At 35.1% G+C, this 22,962-nt stretch overlaps 4 protein-coding genes across 4 annotated transcripts; 1 reads left to right on the plus strand and 3 right to left on the minus strand.

The window, feature by feature from the left end:
- Window positions 1-24: 24 nt before the first annotated feature.
- Window positions 25-13,670, minus strand: LOC109582730 (sacsin-like). The gene is made up of 5 exons (XM_019997634.1): window positions 13,613-13,670; window positions 13,269-13,556; window positions 12,473-12,585; window positions 12,089-12,380; window positions 25-11,994 (listed from the first exon to the last, which is right to left on the minus strand). The coding sequence occupies exons 1-5, from the start codon at window positions 13,668-13,670 to the stop codon at window positions 83-85; spliced, it is 12,663 nt and encodes a 4,220-aa protein (XP_019853193.1). The 3' UTR covers window positions 25-82.
- A 109-nt stretch (window positions 13,671-13,779) lies between these two features.
- On the minus strand, window positions 13,780-14,577 carry LOC100635150 (elongation of very long chain fatty acids protein 2-like). Its single transcript, XM_003387202.3, has one exon. It carries the CDS (start codon window positions 14,522-14,524, stop codon window positions 13,802-13,804), a length of 723 nt encoding a protein of 240 aa, XP_003387250.1. The 5' UTR covers window positions 14,525-14,577; the 3' UTR covers window positions 13,780-13,801.
- Window positions 14,578-14,610: 33 nt separating this feature from the next.
- Window positions 14,611-19,784, minus strand: LOC105313052 (mediator of RNA polymerase II transcription subunit 8-B-like). Its single transcript, XM_019997648.1, has 10 exons — window positions 19,701-19,784; window positions 19,522-19,652; window positions 19,442-19,476; window positions 17,780-17,889; window positions 17,365-17,407; window positions 17,108-17,202; window positions 16,189-16,282; window positions 15,823-15,888; window positions 15,283-15,447; window positions 14,611-14,762 (listed from the first exon to the last, which is right to left on the minus strand). The coding sequence occupies exons 1-10, from the start codon at window positions 19,704-19,706 to the stop codon at window positions 14,653-14,655; spliced, it is 855 nt and encodes a 284-aa protein (XP_019853207.1). The 5' UTR covers window positions 19,707-19,784; the 3' UTR covers window positions 14,611-14,652.
- Window positions 19,775-21,934, plus strand: LOC100635274 (uncharacterized). Its single transcript, XM_003387203.2, has 2 exons — window positions 19,775-19,866; window positions 19,914-21,934. The coding sequence occupies exons 1-2, from the start codon at window positions 19,795-19,797 to the stop codon at window positions 20,946-20,948; spliced, it is 1,107 nt and encodes a 368-aa protein (XP_003387251.2). The 5' UTR covers window positions 19,775-19,794; the 3' UTR covers window positions 20,949-21,934.
- Window positions 21,935-22,962: the final 1,028 nt, after the last annotated feature.

Genomic DNA, 22,962 nt, shown 5'->3' on the forward strand with positions numbered 1-22,962 from the left:
AATAACAATAATAACAAATACGGTAACAATAATAATAATCACAACAACAAAATAATTTGACAATATCTAATCAATATAAATTTTACATAACATTACACATTGATTCAGGCACTTCGCTTGGCTCAAAAAGCATTGCCACTAGATCATAAACTTTCTTGGCATTTTTAGCCACTCCAATAGCATCAGCAGAAGAATATACATCAACAGGTGCACGTGGAAGCAAGTGTCGGTTAGGAAATCTTGAATTAAGATAATATTTCTCCATTGAACTTACTAGCTGGGGTAGTTCTCTTAGTTCATCAAAAATTAATTTGTCTGATGAAGCTATTTCTTCTGCAAGATAGCAAAGGCCATGACTAGTAAGGTCAGGAGTCAAACCTAGTTTATACATTCCTGCCTTAAGACTTTTCTCACATGTTTCATGAGCAAGAAGCAAAACTTGACAGTATACTGATTTGTCTGTTACATGTTCACATAAAATACTCATAGCTATAAGATCACTCTTTGCTTGTTTCAACCACCTAACTGCTTCTGAGGGATCAATAATAGCTTTCGTAGATTCATCAGCACCTTGACCATGAGCATTAATAGTGTCCTTTTCTGGGTCAAAACTCATGTCCATATCATCATCAACTTCATATCTCTCTAAAACATCACAAAAGTCTTCTTTTGACTGTGCTGTAAGGCAATCAGCAATTGGGTATAAAAATCTCAAATACTTCGTTGGTTTTTCATCATGTGATTGAGCTATTTCTACACATATAATAGAAGCCATATCTTTACAAAATGATATACTGCTAGGCTTAGCTTTACTGTCTACATATAGAGTACTAGAATCATGAATTAAAAATGGCACATTGATGGTACCAATCAACATTTCATCAGCCAACTTTATGTGACATCTGAGGTCTTCTTTGACAACTACTTTTGTTTCAGTAATATATTTATTGCTCAATGTTGAAACAACTTCGTTGATTTCGGTATCTTTTACTGTCGAACTGCCAAACGTTTTTAAATGAGCTGATATTACTTTTGGAAGAACTAATTGCAAGGATGGAACAAGAGATTTCAAATTTTGAAAATAATCAGTAAGGTGTGAGCATTCTATCATTAGATTTGATGTAGAGACTAACTCTTCCTTGCATACAAGTGATAAACCATGTGGTCTAACTTCTTCTGGTAGTGTAAGGCAAATTTTCTTTTCAGGTATGCTATTTTTTTGAGAGCTTGGTAGCACCACTGTAGGCAACTGAAACAAAGAGTAAGAAGATTTTGCTAAATCTAAGCGGCTTTTGGCATAGCGTTTTAAATCTATAAATAACAACTCTGTCGATAGTTTCATATGGCCTTCATCATTAGGCAAATATAAAGGTGAAAGTTCCTTGGCAATAACATCTTCATCTCTAGAATCCTCCTTACAGAGTTCATAAAGTATTAACAATGCCTCTCTAACTTTTATAGACTCATCTGAGTTCAAATGTCTGCCTTTTAACTGCTCCAAAAGGTGCTGTAGTGCCTTTAGTGAGATAGTCTCAGATATACCAATAAGAGGCAAGTTAATACCAAATTCTTCCATAAAAGGAGGTAAAGAAATAATATAAGGAAAAAGATTCTCTGAGTCCTGAGCACTTGATATATGCCTTACCACTTGCACTGGCTTCACAAGAACTGGCTGAGAAACAACATTATTTTTTGAATTGTCAGCTGACACTGGAATGCAAGGTATGGTGAACAATTCATTTAATCCTTGATTTGCTTTGTTTTCAATAAGGTACCAAAAATTCTTGACAATCACAGTCTGTAATAAACTGCATTGATCATGTGTAATATCAATATCATAGTTACCAAAAAGACTAGGGTCAGATAAACGTGCTTTTGAAATATGCACCAAGTTTTTAGACACATCTTCTAATTCTGGTTTAATAGTAACACCAATTTTTTTAAGGGTCATATCACAATACGATTCATTTTCTTCAGGGCATATCGATGCCTCCATAAGACACTGTTTATATTCGTATGATTCCATGAATTCTGTAGGCAACTTCACAACTGGCTTTACTGTCCATACTAATTCAGCATAACTATGCAATACTGTTTGATTTAGGGAAGTTAAACTTGTAAATTCGGATGGCATAATCCATTGCAAATTGTCAACAGATTCAGCTTTTATAAAACAAATACGGCCAATTTCTGCCAAAAAGCTTGAGTCTTTATGCCATTTTTTTGCTGATTTGGAAAATAAATAATCAACTAGCATCTTCGAGATGATTGGCCATTTTAAAGCATCTTTGCTAGACAATGACTGACAGCAAGTTTTAAACTCCTTCTTATTCAGTGTAGTTTTTAAGCACAGTATTCGAAAAAAATCTAACCACCGTTTACTTTGATAGTTAATGGGAACAAATGAAAAGCATTCTCTGAATTCTTTGAAGAGAGGAATGGTGTGATCCTTAAAATAAGAGAGTGGTTGAAGTTTACCATCTTTTCCTTCAAGGCACGGTAATTCATATAACGCTAAGTAAAAGGGAGAAGGTTCAATACAGTCTCTTTCACTAATAAATCTACGGTCTCTTATGTGAGTCAACTGCTCTAGCCTTTCTTGTGATGTTAAAATACTAAATTTAGAAAAAACAAAGCGAATGAAAACATCTTGTTGAGAAACACTTTCAATTCCAAATACTCTTACATCACAGAAATTATCCCATGCTCCTGATGGATTAAGAAAAATGATATTTTCATCTGTTGCCCATTTACTATATCCCGCCTGACATACACCCTTATAATTATGTGATATGATATACACATCTTTCCCATAAATACAATTAAGATCACCTTTTATAGACTCAAAAACTGGCAAGGATTTCACGAACCTTAAACTTTGAGAATTATTTCTAAAATTAACTTTTCCCAAATATTTTACTAACACCTGAAAAGTAGGACATGAGCTTTCAAGACAACTAAAAATATTTTTCTGTTTATGAATATGATACAACATACCAAGGACTTTGTCAGCATCTGCTAGTTGAAAGCAGTATTCTTTAACAACTGAAGGTAATTCTATCTCTGTATCAAAAAACGGAACATCAAATGAGCGCAGCATGTGACAAAACTTTACATCGTGTGATTTTATGTCTTCAGTAGCTGGGTTTATAATGGGACGTATTGGAGAAGATGAATTGAAAAGAAAGCCAGATGTTGAAGGTATTAAAGCCCATTGTTTGACAATATTACCTTGGTGATGTTTAAAACAATCATCAGTGCTAAGACATTGCCACAAACTTATAAGTTCTTCTTGTGTAAGCATTATCTCATCCAGCCATAATGTAGCAAGGCCAATGACAAATGAATCTGAAATATCAACTTGAAGACTTAAAAGTTCTATAGGAATATTTTCCCTCATTAAATTATCAACAAAATCAAAGGTAACATCCTTGGAAGACAAAAAATACGAACGAGTTAGTTTTGGACAACAAGTGATACAAGATTCGTGTAAAAATTGGGAACGACTATTTGGGAAAAGCCAAGCAAATTTGCTGAATAATGTTTTTGGAAATTTTTCAAATACCTGTAGTTGACCATCAGCAGTTAAAAGAAGTGGAATATTGACAGGAGAGGCAGGAAATTTGTATTCAATTTTATCACCTTCATCAGACTTAAGCAGTAGATATTCGAAAAAAGCAGAAAATTTTTTCACTGATTCAAAGGGAGTATCTTGAATTGAGCAAGGACATTTTGTAATAATTTGAGAGTGAAAGCTTTTAAAAAAGTGAAAAATTGATTGTTCAGTAACAATAGCAGGTTCTTTATCTGTGCACTTTAAAATTTGTTCAGTAACAATAGCAGGTTCTTTATCTGTGCACTTTAAAATTTCTTTAAAGTGCTTGCAAAGTAGATATGGTGCAGATGTCAAAACCATACCAAGCTTTAATAGTATTTTGCAAATTTCATGATAATTTCTTGTAAAAGATGACACAAAATAAGCTTGTTTAAATGGTTCTGTGTCATTATGTAGAACATGCCAATCAATCAAAAAAAATTGATTCTCTTCTTTTGTTGATGTTAATATTTTGGCATTATGAAACCAAAGTAATTTTAAAACCTTATGCCCAATTTGTTTCCAGCCATTTACTGATATCCAAAAAGGAAACAAGCTGTAATATGATTTTACAGCATTAAGGCAACTCTTCATATTTTCATAACCTTTAGTTATACAGTAATAGGGCTTTACTTGTTCTAAAAACTCAGCATATGATGAAGAAATTGAGTCTAATAAATTATTGTTCCATTTTGTGTTATCATCTGGTTTTTCTGATACTTCACTTATCCAAAGTGAATGCCTGTCACTGCTTAGAATAAACTCTCCATTTATATGAACAGGAAGATTTGTGTACCCTGGAAGTGGAAGGAAACAGAATACTTGTCCCTTAAAATCATTACATCTTTCTAATGTAGCAGCAATCCCATGTCTGGGTATCTTTTTAAAATAATTCCATTGTTGTGAAGGGTTTTGTATGTCTCCAACTCCTTGCTGTATTAACCACTTTTCTTTTGTTGAAGCTTCGGGACGGTCTGAATGGACTGTTTTCAGTATCAATTGATACAAGACAAGATCTGGCTGCTGAGAGTCTCTGAAACTAGACAAACTGTTTTTAAAACTAGCTCGTTTGTGATGGCTGTCATCAGATAAATGAATAGCAAAACTTTGCTGACAACTGACTGAATTAGAGCCATTAATGATAAAATATTCAAAATTAACAACATTATTCAGAAAAAGAAGAGAGTGCTTAATTGTAGCAACCCATTCACTTAAATATGACTCCATCTTGTCAGCAGTCAATGGTTTAGTTTTTTCTTTATCATCAATTAACTCTGATTCCTTTACCTGCTCGTCTGTACAACGAAGTGGTAATCTAAACAGTACACCTTTGTCTAAACCAGGTAGCTCATTTAGAACGCCATCTTGTAGAAAGCATGAGCGTAAGTCAGACATATCTTTCCAAAACTTATCATTAGTACTGTATTGTCTGCCAGGTCTACTTACATCAGCTCCAGATACATATCTACAATGAGGATCAAACACACAAAGCTTTTCTCCTCTTGTTATAAAACTCGGACAATCAGTTATATGATATACCACATTAAAACCTATACCAAACTGACCAATAGTTTCCTCATCATCACGTTTAGAACCAAAACCCAGCTTCTGAATGCCTTCCAAATCTTTATCACTAAAATTTTTATCATTCCATACCAGAAGAGCAGGACCTTGTAAATCATCTCCCCATTTTTCTGACGGTACTCTTTCCTTCTCATGTTGCCTTTTGTCTAGAATTATTCTCATTTGAGTAGCCTTCGCATCATCAGCATTCTGTAGTAGTTCTTTTAAAAAAGTAATACCAAGTGGATAATCTCGAAGAATGGTTTTAAGTCTATCAGTTAGTTTTTCTGTCTGACCAAAGTCAGACCCTGCAAAAGCTGAATCATCAACAAATTGGTTTAAGTAATTACTACGCACAGGCACTACACCAAAAAATTTTGCCATTTCATTTGTTAATTTTTCATGAATTGGGTAACAGTAATCATCTACTTCAGAGAGCCAAAGTACATCATTGTAATAAAGATTAGTACTTGGACGCAAGACATAATGAACATCGACAAGAATTGTCTCCTTTCTCTTATCAAAATCTTCTTTTTGTGCTCCATTCAGTTCTAAAATTAGATTATCTACAAACTCATGATAATCAGATGGCAATGGTTCCTGTCCGAATTGAGTATACATTTGACCTAATGTATCTAGGAGTTTATTGATATCAAAATTGCTATGAATAGCAAGTGCATTTTGCAACCTTTTTTTCTCTGATATTATGACAGGAAGCTTGTAAAGATAAGGACCATTTGTTTTCCAACTTTGTGCAACATTATTTGGAATAATAAACTCACTACCCGTCCATATAAATGGTTTATCTTGATAGGAATGTAATATTTCTGCTGGAGTTGGTGGCATGTCAATATCTTCTGCAATAATGTGTGATGGATTCATCAGTTCATTTTCAAAAAATTCATATACCAATTGACAAGTTCTTTCTATATGGGATAACACGTCTTCCATTTCAAAGAATTTCTGAGAGCTTTCTTCAGACATCAAGCCAATTAAGGATCTAAAATGGTTTAGTACATCATTTAGTGAAGGCCAAGTAGAAATATGTAGCAACTTTAAGCTATTAGGAGGTATCAAATCACACCCACTTTTACCAACACATTGAATATTAACAATAGGTTTCTGAGAACCGGCAATAAAACTAGCCTTCTGCATATTATCCTCACTTGTCATTACCATAACTTCTGAAGCAGATAAGACTGTACAGCCATCTCCTTTCCAAGGCAGTATATATGTTTCTGGCTTTTCTAGAACTGGTAGAAAAGGAATATCTCTGAACTCTACAGGACAATTAGTTGCATTCAAAAACTTAATTATGCTTTTAACTCTGAGAAGTGCTTTTTCTTTACTCCTATCATAAAGCTCCTTGATTGTCTGTGCACTGATAATAATAGCATCCCAAGAGAGTTCTCTTTTCATTAAGCCAAGCATTGAAAGTGCTGCATCCACTAAATGATCTTCGTAAAAACTATTCAGTGGGAACATTTCATTTTCAGGATCAAACATGTCACAAAATAATGAAGGATCAACAAGCTTACAAGCTTTTTTGAGCTGCAGCCCATCAGGAGAAACAGGGATGCATTGAAAGTCTTTTAGACGATGCTTTAACCAATCATACTTTCCAGTACCAAGGGCAGACAGTATAATAAAAAGAATACTATTACGAGTATTCACATTACTTGTACTAAGATCCTGCTTGCCAAACAATTCACTGTTTAAAAATATTTCAAGAAACTTTTTTTCAGTGATAAGATCTATTGCATTGACTTCTATCATATTTTGTAGCTGCTCTAAATGAAGCTTAGGCAGAGCTACAACAGGCAGCTTTAGCATAGAAGCAAATTCGTGAAAAATATGTAAGTCATTTTCTTTAGTCCCAGACACTTGAAATAATGATGAAGGAAAAAATTGAGATTGAGAAAGAGTTAACCATTTTTGAGTACAAGAGGAATAGAAGAGAGTCTCCTGAGATATTAAATGGAACAGAACTGGTAACAAACTCTCCCATGGATTTTTCGTTTTTAGGGATGCAGCCAGTGGCCACAAAGCAAAAAAATCATATAATGCGAGCTCATCTGAAAAGTGCATTTCCAATAACTTTGTCAACAAGAGGCAGTAAGCATTAGGTATAACAGTTGTCATCAATTGTTTGTTCCAATGTTCTTTTGAATAGGAAGACTCTTTAACTGACTCAGAAGTCAATATGCCACTCCTGTTGCTCATAACAGCAAAGTTAGCACTAACATGCACTGGTAGACCAGTACTGGAGACAGCAAGTGGAAGAAAACAAAAGACATTGCCTTCAATGCTCTGGCAATGATAAATGTTATCACTCTTACGGAGTCCACATGCTACTGAAGCTACTGCCAAATCGTTGTATCCTTCCAAATTTTCTGTTACAGTAGATACTAGCCAGTGTTCTATTTCTTCTTCATAATTGAGTGAAGTTACAGTAATGACTTTTTTTTCAATCCCATAGCTTTCAATTGCATTGCACTTAATGGAAATTTCATGTAAACGATCACCATTGTCTTGTACTGTACTAAATGTAATGGACTTAACATTTTGAAGAAATAGTAGTAATTTAGATGCATTATCTTCTAAATCATCCTTAATTTGCTGCACCAGCTCATCATCATAAAGTGTTGAGCTTATTTGGCTAGGATTCGTTCTAAATGGTAATCTGAAAATTGTACCATTGTATTTGATGGAAGAACGAAACCCAAACAAATCTTGATAAGGAGCTAATTGATCAGAATGAGCTAAAAACTTTGAACGATATTCTATTTTTTTACCAGGGCTACTCTGATTATGTACTACACCTTTAAGGTACTTTAGGGTTGGATCAAATATATACAACCACTTTCCACTAATAAATGAAGGTACATCAGTGATGTGATACACTGAGCAAAAGCCAACGCCAAATTTACCAATTTTCAGTGGCTGGTTAGCTTTAGTGGCAGCTGCTAGTTTAGTGATGTTTTCAAAGTCTTCTTCAGTAAAAGTACTGTTGTTATGTACTATCAGAGCTGGACCATGACTATCTCCTATTCCTTTAATGATTAACTTTTTTGCTGAATGTGTGCGCTTGTCATACATTATATTGACTTCAGTTGCCCCAGCATCATCGGCATTTTGAATCATCTCCTTTATAATTGTGAGGCCATCTTTGTATTCTCTCAAGATGTTACCAAGCCGTGTTGTCAATGGTTCATGTTGACCAGCATCATCAAATACGTCCTCAGTGATACCAAGATGATCACTAAGTGGAGTTAGTCCTAATTTAGAAGACAAATGAGATACCTTGTCATGTATTAAACTATAATCTTCATCTAAATCATTAGCAATATCACAAAAAATTTCATCATCAGTATAAAACACTTCTTCAATAGGTAAAAGCTTAGGATAATCAAAGCCACTCTTTACTGGAACTAAAATATCATCTTCATCCATTCTATTGATGTCTTCAACTACCCAATCTAATATAGATTTGACTATTAACCAGGCATCATCAGCACTGAGCTTATGACATGTCTGGTCTCTTACTAAATAAAGAACTGATACAATCTGCTTTGATGTAATGCTAACTGGAACACCACATCGAATGAAAAGTTTAGAAAACTTTTGCAAGCTAGCAGGTAGCACAAATATAAATGGAGCAAGGTTTGATCTAAATGATGGATTAGCTGATACAGCCACTTGACTCGAGTCAATAAATGTTGAGAGGGCTTCCGACCATATCCATTTCCCCACAAACATTTGTGAATTACAGTAACTTATGTTTTGCATCAAGTATGAATATGTTTGAAGTGCAATTGATTGCAGCATGTCTGTTGGTATTTCATCTTCAAGTGATATTATTTCATGAAAGTGATTTATGACAGCAGGTACTAGATCACTGGGTTGACTACCAAGACCTTGTACAAGTTGACTGGGAACATTTTCAACGAATAGAGCTTGTGAGCCAACTATAAGTGGTAGGTCTGAGGAAGCAAGCTCTTGTGTTTGAACCACTAAAGGATTAAAATCACTTGAGACTAAGCTTGTGCTGTATTGAGATCCCTTCCACATTAGATTTGAAGGATAATTGCTTGGAGGATTACTTGCTACTGGTAGCCAGCAATATTGGCTAGCTTGACTATGTAAAACATCAATCAAATTATTATGATAATTTACACTCGTGTACAAAAGGACAGGATTATCTGATAAGTATTTCAAAACAGAAACAACTCTTGAGTACTTAATTTGACCAACATTATAGCTATTTGAAAAACGTGCACTTGATCGAAGAGATAATAAAATTTGAAAAATTTCATTAGCATTGACAGATGTCTTCAAATCACACTTTCTCAATATGGAAAGATAAGGATAAAAATTAGAAGCAGGAAACTTACTCTCACCATTGTAGAGTTGACATAAAATTTCACTTTCTGGATCAAATAAATTTTGAGGAGCGTCAAGTATTGATGAGTTTGAGACTTCAACAAAAGGTAAGCTACTCATGGCAGAGGTAAGTTGCTGAGCTATTTGTCTATACTGAGGAGTATAGAAATTGTCAAGAACACTTATCATAAAAGGAACTATACTGCTGTTGCTAAACTGCCTGTTACGAATTTGTTGAAATGCTATCTTCTGGAGGTACTCAGTTTCCTTCATAAGGTAAATGTGATTAGACAAATTTCTTATAAGATTTGAAACATTTCCAGTGACATCAATGATTAGGGGAGTGTTCGTTAGTAAATCTGTTCTGAAACTGTAAGTACCACTCATTGCTATAGCTCTATTATCACAACATGATGCCCTGATAGCATTAACAGAAACTCGAGAGGATTGATTATGCTGTAGAACTTTTAAAAAAGGGATTCCACAAAGGATGATTATTCTGTAGCGTTCACCCTCAAAGTTTGAAAAAAAATGCTGCATCGCTACAGCTTCAGAGCTAGAAAGCCTGACACCTTTAAAGGATAAAGAAAGCATAGCATCAAGTACTTGATCATTCTTAAACTGATACAAGTACTGAAAGAGTTGTTTATGTTTCAAATATGAAAATTCGCGCACATCAGCAAACCTGATACCACATTTTTCTAAGCCTGATAAAAGTGCTGCTGACGCTACATGATTATATGGAGATATGTACACAACTCTATCTTGTTTAGCTAGTGCAGTGACACTAGTACTACCAGTATGAGTTTTAACTGGCACTATAGGCTTTGATTGAAAATATGACAATTCCTGGCTGTTAAGCCATTGCCAAAAATGTGACATTTGATCACGTGACCAACAGCTTGTGTTGCATTTTGATACTAAATTTGCAACTTGTTCAGTATCTAGCAAAACAAGCTGTGTACAACCACTTCCTACAACTGAACACAGTAGTGAATGTAATGTACTGTCTTCATTGTACACACTCACTAACTGGTTCTCTAAACCAGGCAATAGGCTGATAGGATGAGAAGAGCTACTGACAAAAATATCCTCAACAAAATACGATTTGCTCTGAAACATCTCAAAAGAGTCATCAGCTAATGGAAGCAACTGAAGACCAATTATGTCATGAAAAGCATCATCTTTTAAAATATATTTTAAAATTTCTATTTTTTCATTTCTAGATGTATTGCAGTAAGAGCTTACATTACTCCTTAAGTATGACCTAACCACAGCCGGTTGCAGTGTTTCGAGACTAATGCAATACTGCTCCAATGCTTCATAATTGCTACTGTCAATATCAACTAAATTTTCATTGCAACTAACTACAGCATCTTTGACTGATGTTGGCAGTTCATCAATTATATAAACTGCATCACTAGTACTAACCCATCTCTCTCCAAAAGTATGCACAGCCTTACTACTGCTTACTAGCAACTGGTAAAAAGGATCCAATAGGCCTTGCCAAGGAGTATTGGCAACTCTCTTTACATCAGGCCAACAACTGTATACTGTGCTAGGATCAATTAGAAACTCCATTAGCTCAGAAACCAACTTGAAGTAACATGAAGGAAGACATTTCTCCACTAATAACTTGTTCCAAGTTCCCTCTTCATCTCCTTTCCTTTCTTGTGCTTCCCATTTCAGAGAGCGACGGTTACTACTAATAGCAAATGTTCCATTTACATGAACATTAAAGGGTGCCTGATCTTCCACAGGCAGAGGCAAAACACAAAAAATACGACCGTTTGAAATTGTATCATCTAAATTGATAGCTGCGCCAACCCATGGAAGGATATGCTGCTTCTCTGCTAATTGCATTACATCATTATCATCACTACCAATTTGATTAATAACTAGCCAGTCGTAATTGCTCACAACGCCAGCATCAACTGTCTCAATACTAAAATGTGATGCATCAATAATAATGTCACGTATGCTATACTTTGAATCATCAATAAATGTTGATTCAACATCACTCAATAATTTCCGCTGTTGAGATAATCGTGACTGAAAATCTTTTTGACTCACGCTAACTTTAAACAATGATACTGTATCATTTCTCTCTGTGATTTTACATATTTCAATTGAGCAAACTGATCTAAGAAAAACTAATAAATACTGGGCTTCTTCCTGTAATGTGTGAAGCAGGCTATGAAGCTTATCAATTGTGTACACGTCACTGGAAAGATTTGATTCTCTGTTGCGCAATGGAAACCTAAACAAGGTCTTATCCTGGTAGCTTGGATTAGCCTTTGAAAATCCGCAAATGCCATGAAAGGGTTTCAGTGCTTCTTGACAACTACTTTTTAGGTTTCTTAGGGAGAAGCCTTTACCTGATTCTCCTTTCCATACCCTTTCCTGTGGCTCCAGGAATCCACAATAATTCTGACTGAGAATAACTGGTAAGTCTATAAATACAAATAAAACATATTCATAGTTAGCACTTAACACATAAATAAACTATCTTTAACGAAGAATGCTATAATTAAAATAACACCTCACCTGTGATGTGATACACAGAATTAAATCCAATTCCAAACTTTCCAACTTTGTGTGGATTCTTGGCTTTACCGCTATGCTGAAGACTCTGTATGCTCTCCCAGTCTTCTTGCCTGAAAGGAGCATCATTATAGGACAAGAGAGCTGGTCCTGTAAACTGTTGCAAAAGCTCCTTAGAATATTCACTACCACTGGCAGCTGATATAAGTGAAGGTGGGAGGGTTTGTAAAACACGACAATCCAAAAAGAACTTGACCTCTTTGGCTCTAGCATCATCAGCATTTTGAATGATTTCCTGAAAAAATATATAAACATCAAATTTATAAGTACATGTACATGTATAGACACAAAATGATAATAAAATAACAATTTAGATTTCAAACATACTTTGAATATTTGTCCACTCGGGTACTCTCGAAGGATATTTCTAATTATCTCGTACAATGGAGGTCTTCTCTGACCAAAACTTTCACCAAACAAATCATCAACATCTGACCTCCCTAAAAATTTAATAATGTAAAATTTACCTGAAGAAATTACAAAATACATAATAACAAGTGAAGTGTTTCTTTCATTCTACACAGTACAAGCATCTTTAAATGCCTTTTCACACTAGTACAAGTAATGCACATTGATTTGCTTTTATTGTGTTCGCATTAGAGGGGGTTCAAATTAATACTCAATTACTCATGAATGTGCAACATTCTCACTTCACTTCTAGTGGTGGATTGATGTTAGTCTGACTGGTCCAGACACTGCGTCTGGACCAGCAAATGTATTGTAATGCACCAGCAAATGTATTGTAATGCACCAGCAACAAAAACACAACTATTCTACATAATTCAGCTGTTAGTGTGAATAAGAACAATGCAGCTGCCAACCACTAGCCTCACCAGAGTACTAACAGGTGCATACAAGCATTTAGGAAGCAAGTTTTAATAAAAAAACCCAAAGAAAAAGTTAGAAACTGAACACATCTACTTCTGGGCCCGGGCATCAGTTTAGTTCCAGCTCCACCAATAGTAATACATCATGTATACATAATGTATTTAAATTTATTCTCTGCTTTGTTTTGGCTAGTGCTGACAATACTACTATGGATTCATTGTTACTCTACCCACATGGGAGCCCATAATTAGTATAAATCATTACTAATTAAATTAAAGACATTTATACTACGCACCATTTCTTCTGATGTATTCAGCAGCTGATCTCTCACCAATCTCTTCTAAAGCATCTGACAATCTCCCTAGAGTAGGTACTCCTTTACGCTTAACATTGTCTACTTTCTTAAGCCATTTTGACAAACATTCTCTCATACAGTCATCCCTTGAGTTATTCCTAAACCGAAACTGAATGTCAGTCAAAGTCACATAACCAAGTCCTAAAGCTGATCCAAAGTCTTTCCATTTGCGAAAGGAAAAGGGAGACCTCTTTAACAGGTTTAAAACATTCTCCAAATCTTTAATATCTAAAAATTTATGAAACATAACATTTCTGGTAAACCAAAGAAACATCAGTCTGTACCAAGGAGATGATGTAGTTGAAGCCCCTCAGTTTCAGAACCCAAGGCTGAAGAAGTCATCTTTGCGTAAACTGATACCAATCCTTTCGCTATGTGGGCGTATGTAGCTACACGTACGTACACATGCATTCACTAGGCGTGGTTTCGTCTTATATTAATTAAGGTTATTAATTAAAATTATTGTATAAAAATCAGCTAGACTTTTTGATGGCAAGCTTTCTCTTAAAGAAAGCATGGTAATAATAATTAGAGAATAATCCAATGAGAGCCAGAGGGTAGAGGAAAGCAAAAATACAATAGCCTTCATTGAGATACCCAAAAAGACCAACCACAACACCTATAATGAACTGTGCTATCTGCAACTGAGTAATGAGCTTCTTCCAAGTGAAATCATGCAGTGGGACACAAGCAGTCATTGCATAGTAAGAGTACATTACTATGTGAACGAATGAGTTCAGTGCCAATCCAAAACCAATCGGAGGCCAGGGTGCATAGTGGTAGCCGTAATCAGCAAGAAAAGGCATTGAGGAGTGATGGAAGACATGCAGAAATGATATCTGTCGAGTCTTGTGTCGCAATATCATGAACACGGTGTCTAGTAATTCGTAGTACTTGCTCAGCCAGTATATGTACAGGCCTAATGAGAGATGCTCAGTGGAGATGCTTAATTTGAGTAAGCTCCCTCCCTCCCATAGACCAGCAGTCAAGAGATAGAGCGAAATTACGCTCGTGATACAGCAGATGACATTGTGAAGTATTAAAGGAGCCCTTAACTGCATCGGATTGAAGAGTTTCATTAGCCGACGTGCCGAGAAGACCATTAGGAGATACAGAGGAACTATAACCATACTGTAGCTGTACAAGAAACGCTTGAATACTCGTGGATACGAGGACCAACGGCTCTCTGCTTCCATTTCTGAGGCTATCAAAGACCTGGTGATTTCTCTTCTCAAATTACAATGCTGCCACTCCTCCTAGGCTCAAAATTCAGCACCGCCTACTGAGTTAATGTTTTACAATTATTATTGTGTAAAAATCAAAACTATTGTTGTCTCTTGTAGGGTGAGCCTTGATGGAATCCAGGTGGTCCAGGACCAGGAGCTGGCGCCATCATCATAGGCCGCATACCAGCAGGTGGAGCTACTCGAGATACTAAAATTAAACAAAGTGAAAAACCAATAGTTACTAGCTGCAACTAATTCTCTATTATAAAGTTTAAAGTAACAGTGCTTCATAATATATTTCAATATCCAATTTTGATTGGAATCAGCTCAAACTTTCTATGCAACATAAGTACATAAACATTGTATGTATACATTAGAAAAAATAATGAAAATCGAAAATTCTCTCCGTTTCAATTTCGGCAAAATTTTGGCCTAAGACCCTGTACTACAGTACAGGGACTTTGGCCCAATTTTTGAGCAACTTTACATTAAAAATCGAATTTTGATCGGAATCAGCTCAAACTTTCTACACAACATAAGTACATGTACATGCATCAGACTAAAAAATATAAATGTAGAATTCTCTCCTATTCATTTGAAACAAAATTTGGCCAAATAGTCTTCGGCCCAATTTTTAGCAACTTTATTACACTTACTGTTACAGTCAAGTTTACTGTGATTTAACTGTAGTTTACTATTAATACACTGAAGTATACTGTACAGCTCACTTGTTCTTGCTGCCATTTGTTGCTGTAATAGTTGTTGCTGTTGTAGTTGCATAGCATGTTGTTGTTGTTGTTGTTGTTGTTGCTGCTGCTGCTGTTGTTGTTGTTGTGATGTCGGCTTCCCTCCCTGCAGTGCCATTTTTCGAGCAGTTGACATCATTTGAAGACCTAAAGAAGAAGATTTAATTGCAATAGTCTCAAATCTAAGTCTTTTTATTGTCTTAAATTGAGCAATACTCAATTTAAGTGATAATAGGTGTCTATAAACAGGTGTCTGTGATAAGTAAATGGTAGATTTTATGTTGAAGATTCTGTGTACATGTATACATGCTCAGACTAATATAAAATGAATTTGTATAAGTGATTCCTTTACAATTACCAATATTAATTCCTTGCCAATAGCTATGGTATTGCTATTGCAGTATTATTCCGACTACAAATACATGTATATGTACTTATACAGTACATGCACATTGTTAATGAGTAATTGAATGTGAAACCAAGTTATTGTTATTGCTATAACAGACTATATATGATTAATACCTGTTCCATTGAGATAGGCAGCTACTAATCGCCTTGTGTCCTCAGAAGAATTAACTTGAACAGTATCTAAAAATAAAAATAATAATAATAATAACTCCATAACTCTCTGGCGCTTCAATGCACAGATGTGGTTATGTCGATCTACCACCCCCCCCCATCAGTGGTAGATGGTTTCATTTAACTTTTTTTTAATTGTACATGTAGTTTCTCTTTCTGTTTTTTGTTTCGTTTTTCTTTCTATGTACAGGGTCCTCCCTTTTTGTCCCCCTTTTGTCTGTTTTGTGTCTTTCTTATAATAATAATAATAATAATAATAATAATGATAATAATAATAATAATCAGTCAATTGGAGTTGTTTTGCCTTACCTAGTTTCTTGCTTTGTTTCTCCCAGTTCTCTCTTGATTCTTCAACTAGCGAGGCAGCTTTATCAACAAGAGAATTGAAATTCTTAAGAGTCTCCTACAAGACACAGAATATATATAAAGACTTAATTTAAAATACCGTATAGCGGGAAATTTTCGTGGATTTCGCGGGTTTTTTTTTTCAAAATTCACAAAAATAAAATCCGCAAAAATCAATTTAATACGGTTCAAGATGGCCGAAAAGTAGAAAACCACAAAAATTAAAGCCACGAATTTGATTTTTTGAAGGATCCTTGAAAATTTTGTGCCACAAAATTTTCCCGCTATACAGTAGATAAAATAGTAGTAATTAGTAATGCAGATAATGATGTGATAAGTACACACTTCACTGCCCTAAATGGGATAATTAATAGGCCACTTTTGATAAAATACACATACATATACAGTATAACATACAGCATAGTCAAAAGGGAACAAAGCCCTCAAAAAAATATATTATGAACTAGGTGGATGTAAAACATTAAAGGGGCGAGCCTACACAAGCAAAGAAATGTACATACAATAGATATTGACAGAATACAATACTCATTTTTTTCATATAGTCATACAACAGCTTTACAACACTGTTGCAACAATCATGGAGATAGACATCAGGTCTATCTCTACAACAGTTGTATGCTAACCACAGAATCCATACAACAGCTGCAACTACATGTGTATATGGAAACCTGGCTTAAGGAAAAGCAAAGGAAGCTTAAAAATAGGTTTAGGTAAAGCTAGAGACACAAAACAAAGAAATGATAATATAGCCCAGGCATGGTCTTTTGTGAAATTTTAAAGTCACTTTAAAAATTAGTAAAAAATTGAATTAACTCAATACAATGTAGTTAGTGACTGCGTTAATGTTAAGAGTGTTGGATACCTGAAAATCAGGAGGGGGGTTTGCTGCATCAGCATAAAGATCCCTCTGCTTTGCTTCCAAGTCTAATTCAAGCTTAGTCCTCATGTAGTCAGGTACTATAGTACGAGAAGAAAAATAAATCACAAGTTTCCAATTCCATCCCTTCATCAATAAGTAATCACATCATGAAATTATTCTCTTTAATCTTTCATCTTTCATCCACCCTCCTTCCCCCCTCTCTCCCTCCCTCTCTCCTTCTCTCTCTCTCTATGTCTTACCAACTTCATGATGAAGAATAGAAATTCTGCCTTCAGTTGATCTCTATTAATAAAAGAGGATAGATAAGAACAGACAAGGCTCGTGGACATGATGACAAGTACAAATGCAACTCAAAATACTTTGAACATAACCCACTCAAAACTCGGCTAGGAAATGGCCCAAACTATATCTTAAGCCACTTATTTTTAAGTAGACAAATATATTTTTTGCTTTGCAATTTTGCTCTTTTTAAATTAATAACTATTAATAAACCTAAATTAATAATAAATGCGAGTACTAATTTTTTGCAATTCTAAAGCCACTTGCAAAAAATGCTCGCAAATAATAGTGGCTTTAAATATCTCCTTATTTTCTTTCTCTTTTTATATTTTTTGTTTTTCTTTTTTATTTATTTTTTTAATTTTTGTTCCATACCTCGAGATCATTATCTTTTTCACTAGAGACTTGATGGGGTAGTAAGACTTGACTGTGTAGTGGAGGAATCTTATCATTGCCGAGCTGCTTCATCAGTGTACTGTAATGACCTGTACATAGAATAATACTGTGAGTTACCATATAGTGGGAAATTTTGGAAGCAATTAAATTTGGCGAATTTGGCGTTTTGATAGCCATTCTCCAAAATAAAATCCGCCATTTTGAGCCATTATACGCATGTTAAATGGTACATGGCCACTTATTCGTGGAATTAAAATTCGCCAATCACCAATATTTAGCAATTCGCCAAATTTGAGTCCCTCTAAAATTTCCTGCTATATAGTATATATTTGTTCCATAATCTATATTGACCTAAGTAAAATAAAAATTACAAGTTGTATTAAAAATCTTTATTGGCAACATAGAAAGAAGTCATTATTAATTTAATGAGCAACCTTTTTCATAATGTACAATATAATGATGCCTTTATAATGATGCCTTTATTTTTATTTTATTTATTTTTTGATGCTATGTAGAAAGTTTGAGCTGATTCTGGCCAATAATTTTCAAGTTATTAGCATTTTAAGAATGAGCCAATTTTAGGAAAAAGGAAAAGGAAAGCAAAAAATGAGTTATGAGCATTTTTAAAAAAGGCAATTTTTTGAAAAATACACAAGGCTATTATAGCCCATGGTTTTTTCTGAAAAATGGCTCCGAAATCACCCCAAATTTTTAATACATTTTCTGATATATATTGATGTACTTATGCTACATAGCAAGTTTGAGCTGATTCCGACTTCAATTTTTCAAGTTATGGCCATCTTGAGAAAATGCCAAAATTCTGAAAAATACCCAAGGCTATAGCCCATGGTTTTTTCTGAAAAATGGCTCCGAAATCACCCCAAATTTTTTATTACATTTTCTGATACATATTGATGTACTTATGCTGCATAGCAAGTTTGAGCTGATTCCGACTTTAATTTTTTGAGTTACAGCCATTTTAAGAAATTTTCCAAAATCTGAAAAATACCCAAGGCTATAGCCCATGGTTTTTTCTGAAAAATGGCTCCGAAATCACCCCAAATTTTTATTACATTTTCTGATACATATTGATGTACTTATGCTGTGTAGAAAGTTTGAACTGATTCCAACTTTAATTTTTCAAGTTACGGCCATTTTAAGAAATTGCCAAAATTCTGAAAAATACCCAAGGCTATAGCCCATGGTTTTTTCCAAAAAATGGCTCGGGAATCACCCCAAAATTTTATTACATTTTCTGATACATATCGATGTACTTGTGTTGCATAGCAAGTTTGAGCTGATTCTGACTTCAATTTTTTGAGTTACGGCCATTTTAACAAATTTGCCAAAATCTGAAAAATACCTAAGGCTATAGCCCATGGTTTTTTCAAAAAATGCCTCCGAAATCGCCCCAAATTTTTATTACATTTTGTGATGCATATTGATCCCCTTATGCTGTATAGAAAGTTTGAGCTGTTTCCAACAAATATTTTTAGAGTTATGAGCATTTTTTAAACAGCCAATTTTTGAGAAGGCCATAATAATTATAGCTGTATAGCGGATAATTTGAAATTTTGGTAAATTGCAAAATTTTTCCTAATTTAATTTATGCTATTCAGACGACTCCCCACTCAAACTGACCTGACAATGCAGAAAAGCTGTCAAGGACACTTGGCCTAAAATAAAGGACACATTATGTCACGTGATACACTTGTTCTAACCACGTGAGTGCTTCGTGTTCCATTTTCCCCACAAAATTAGAGAGCGAGCCCTTCACATCCCCTACTTTCGCCAGTATAGCAACTATGGCGGCATCTAATACCTTGTCTTGAGCTGGCTGGCCTGTATTAGCCTAAGAAAATAAGAAAATCACACAAAACAAAGCGCCATTTTTACTTACGGACATAGCTACTAACCGAATACTTGTTCCGTAAACTGTAACCACGTGGATTTACCCGGGGATGTTTTGACACATAGAGATACTACAAACACACATGTTTGACACCAATCAGCAGTTAGAGTTTTGGTGTCTGTCATCTACAAACAGTGAAGCAGCAACAACAATGGTGAGTCTATCTATCAAATGTAGCCAAATTTAAAACTGTCTTTTTAGGTAGTAAAGTTCAACTCAGAAGCCAGCACACTAAAAGTTGTTCTCCTAATAGTTACCATTTTGGCCAACGTTACTAACCAGGCTGTGTACCTCACACTCAAGGAGGCAGAGAGCAAAGCAGAATTTGCTGCAACTGTAATTGGACTTTTTGCTGCATTTTATGTCATATTTGTAGCTGCAGTGGTACTCAGCATTCTTCTTAGGCATAAGGATTACATCCAGGACCAATCATACAGTGAATTCTTGATCATAATAACAGCCCAAGTTTTAACAGGAATAGGAGGCCTGTGCTTTTTCATTGGCGATAGGATATTACCACTCCTCACAACGTTTGGCCCTGAGCTTAACTGCAATCAAAATTGCATTGATACAGCAGCTATTACCGGGACAGCACTAGTAGTGGTCTCTCTCCTGGTTTTTCGCTTTGTCCCACTACTAATATTCAAGCTGCACATTGTTACCAATACATACCAACATTCTGCAATGATTGTGAAATGTCATTCGATGTGGCACAGCATCATCGAGGCAATGTCACTCATTGTAGAGCTTGATGCCTGGTTTGTCATCATTGCTGACATACCATTGGAGAATCCTAATTTCTGCCCCAAGCACCAGCTTATAGTAGCATGGGTACTCTATGTTTTCATTGGAGTCATATGGATAGGAATGCTAATGGCTATAGTTCTACCAGGAGCAATTAAACTACTGTCAAGAGGTCACGATTTATTCAAAGCTTTTTCTCTACCATTGTCAATGATAGTGATAATATGGTTTAGTGTGACAGTTCTACTCATTAGTGCCAATGTACAACCTATTGGCTGTCTTTTTAAGTGTGACATAGTGCTTGGTAACTTCACAGCCGATTGCAATACTGAGGGGTACTATGGCTCACGGACTGCCATGCTGTGTCTCGTTACAGTCACGTTCATGGGAGTTGGTATAGTACTGACTCACATTGCATCCATGACAGGCTATACAACAGGTGTAGGTAGAAGCATCGAAGGTAATATTTCACTAGAAGAACAGGAAGATTAACCATTAATTACTTTAACTATTAATTATCATTACATTTCTTTATGTAGAGTGCATAAAATACAACACGTTTTGCCTGTGTTAGTATCAAGAGTACATAATAAATTTTAGATAATTCTCAATTTCTAAATAGCAATAAAGAGAGACCGCCCCCAACAACACCTGCAGCTAAGCTCAATGCTAATATCATTGCAGTACCATTTGATTCTACCGGTTGGGTAGTATCTGTCTCCATTGCTACATTAGTAGATGATTTCTTAATGGCATCAATAACGTCATGTTTCAAGGTTACGCTGTCAGATCTCATTTCTTCAAGGATTCTACAAGTAATAGATTCCGAATGTTCTTTGATGGCATTAATTACTTCACTAGTAGCAACTGAGGTATTATTAATAGGAGGAGGAATATCATTAGTTGTTGGAGGCGTGGAATGTCTCAAAGTACTAACATATTGAAAGCCCTTCCAAGTGGTCATTATGGTACCAACTGCAATACCTAATACAATGTAACGCATCGCGTAATCCCTTGTAGAGTTGTATAAAGACTGATACGAAGATCTAGTTTTATCAAAAAGTTCCTGTTCCTTTTTCATGAGATCTTCAACGATCTGTTGCTGCCGTTCTTCTTTCTCTTTTAAACTATTCTCCATCTCGTTAATCTCACGTATAACTTGCACGTCAGATTTCGACTTTCGATACTCAAATTCTCTTCGTAAATACAACTCATGTAGCTCAGTCTTGATGCACTCCAGGGACTTTGTGGCTTCTACCAGCGTCTGTCTTGACTGTTTAAAATCCTCTTCAAGTCTCTCTGTGTCTAGTTTGAGTTTCTCGACCTCGTGTCTGTTGGTTTTAACTAATCTGGTTGCCACTGGAACTAGCTTGTTTAAATATGGTTGCGAGGTTTCCTTAACTTTCCTTGTATAGCTTTCTATTGCTCTCTTTCCTTGGTCTGTGAATGCTCGAGTGCGGGATTTCATTAGCCTTAGCATCATGGCTATCTGCCAAACTGACCCTCCTTCTCATGATGAGCCACACCCCTTGATTCATCAAAGAAATAATTTGTATTTGTTTTCATTGAAAGCATAATAGTTTTTGTCATCTTAGCTCTAAATGATCTACAAAAATTTGGTAAATGATTCATAAATTGCAAACTAAAAAAATCAATACAATCCTGTTTTAATTGACTAGACTGACTAGACTGGATGAAAACATTCAGTTTTGCCGTGCTACAAAGAAGATGACTGCAAAAATGAACTATCATACTTTACTTTTCCTGGCGCTAGCTGTGTTTGTAGTATCTGAAAATCAATGCAAAGGTAGGTAGTGAGATACAATAATGTATTTTATATACTGTATCAAGCAGAGAGTAGATCAGACAGTGGAAAAGAGTACAATTTTACATGTTGCGACAGTGAGTATGTACAATCTATATGGTACATGTATGTCTAGCCACCAATAATTATTGTCTTTTGAACTCATTTAGCTGAAACACACAAACTTTTACAACTAAGTCAACTAAACATAAGTCCATATCCAATAATACGTGGAAAATGTCTTCATATCAAAGGGCTTTTGCATGCAAGTAAGGTTATATAGCTACTCATTCATAGCCTGATTACAATTAGTGCTCATTCCAGGTAGTAAAATAGACTGGGCAATCATAAAATTCAAAGCTGTATATAAACTTCACAAAGGTCCCATTCTACTCAACGTCACAATAATTGACGAGCAACTCAATTTCTGTGACTTTTGCGTTGAAGCAATACAACATTATTGCCCCATTCTTCCTGGAGTATATCATATCAATGAACCAGTTGTTATTCCAAGTATATTTTGGACTGTGAGTTACAAATGGATAATATATGCAAAATTAAAATAAAATATGTACTTTTATAGGGTGAATATGAACTGACAGTTTCCATTTTCAATGACAAAAACGACAAGTTATTTTGTGGGAAAGCATTTCTCCATATTAAATAAATAGACCTTCACATGTCTTGAAACCTAAATAAATA

The sequence above is a fragment of the Amphimedon queenslandica genome, unplaced genomic scaffold (assembly GCF_000090795.2).
Source record: "Amphimedon queenslandica unplaced genomic scaffold, v1.1 AMPQUscaffold_13360, whole genome shotgun sequence".
Lineage (NCBI taxonomy): Eukaryota > Metazoa > Porifera > Demospongiae > Haplosclerida > Niphatidae > Amphimedon > Amphimedon queenslandica.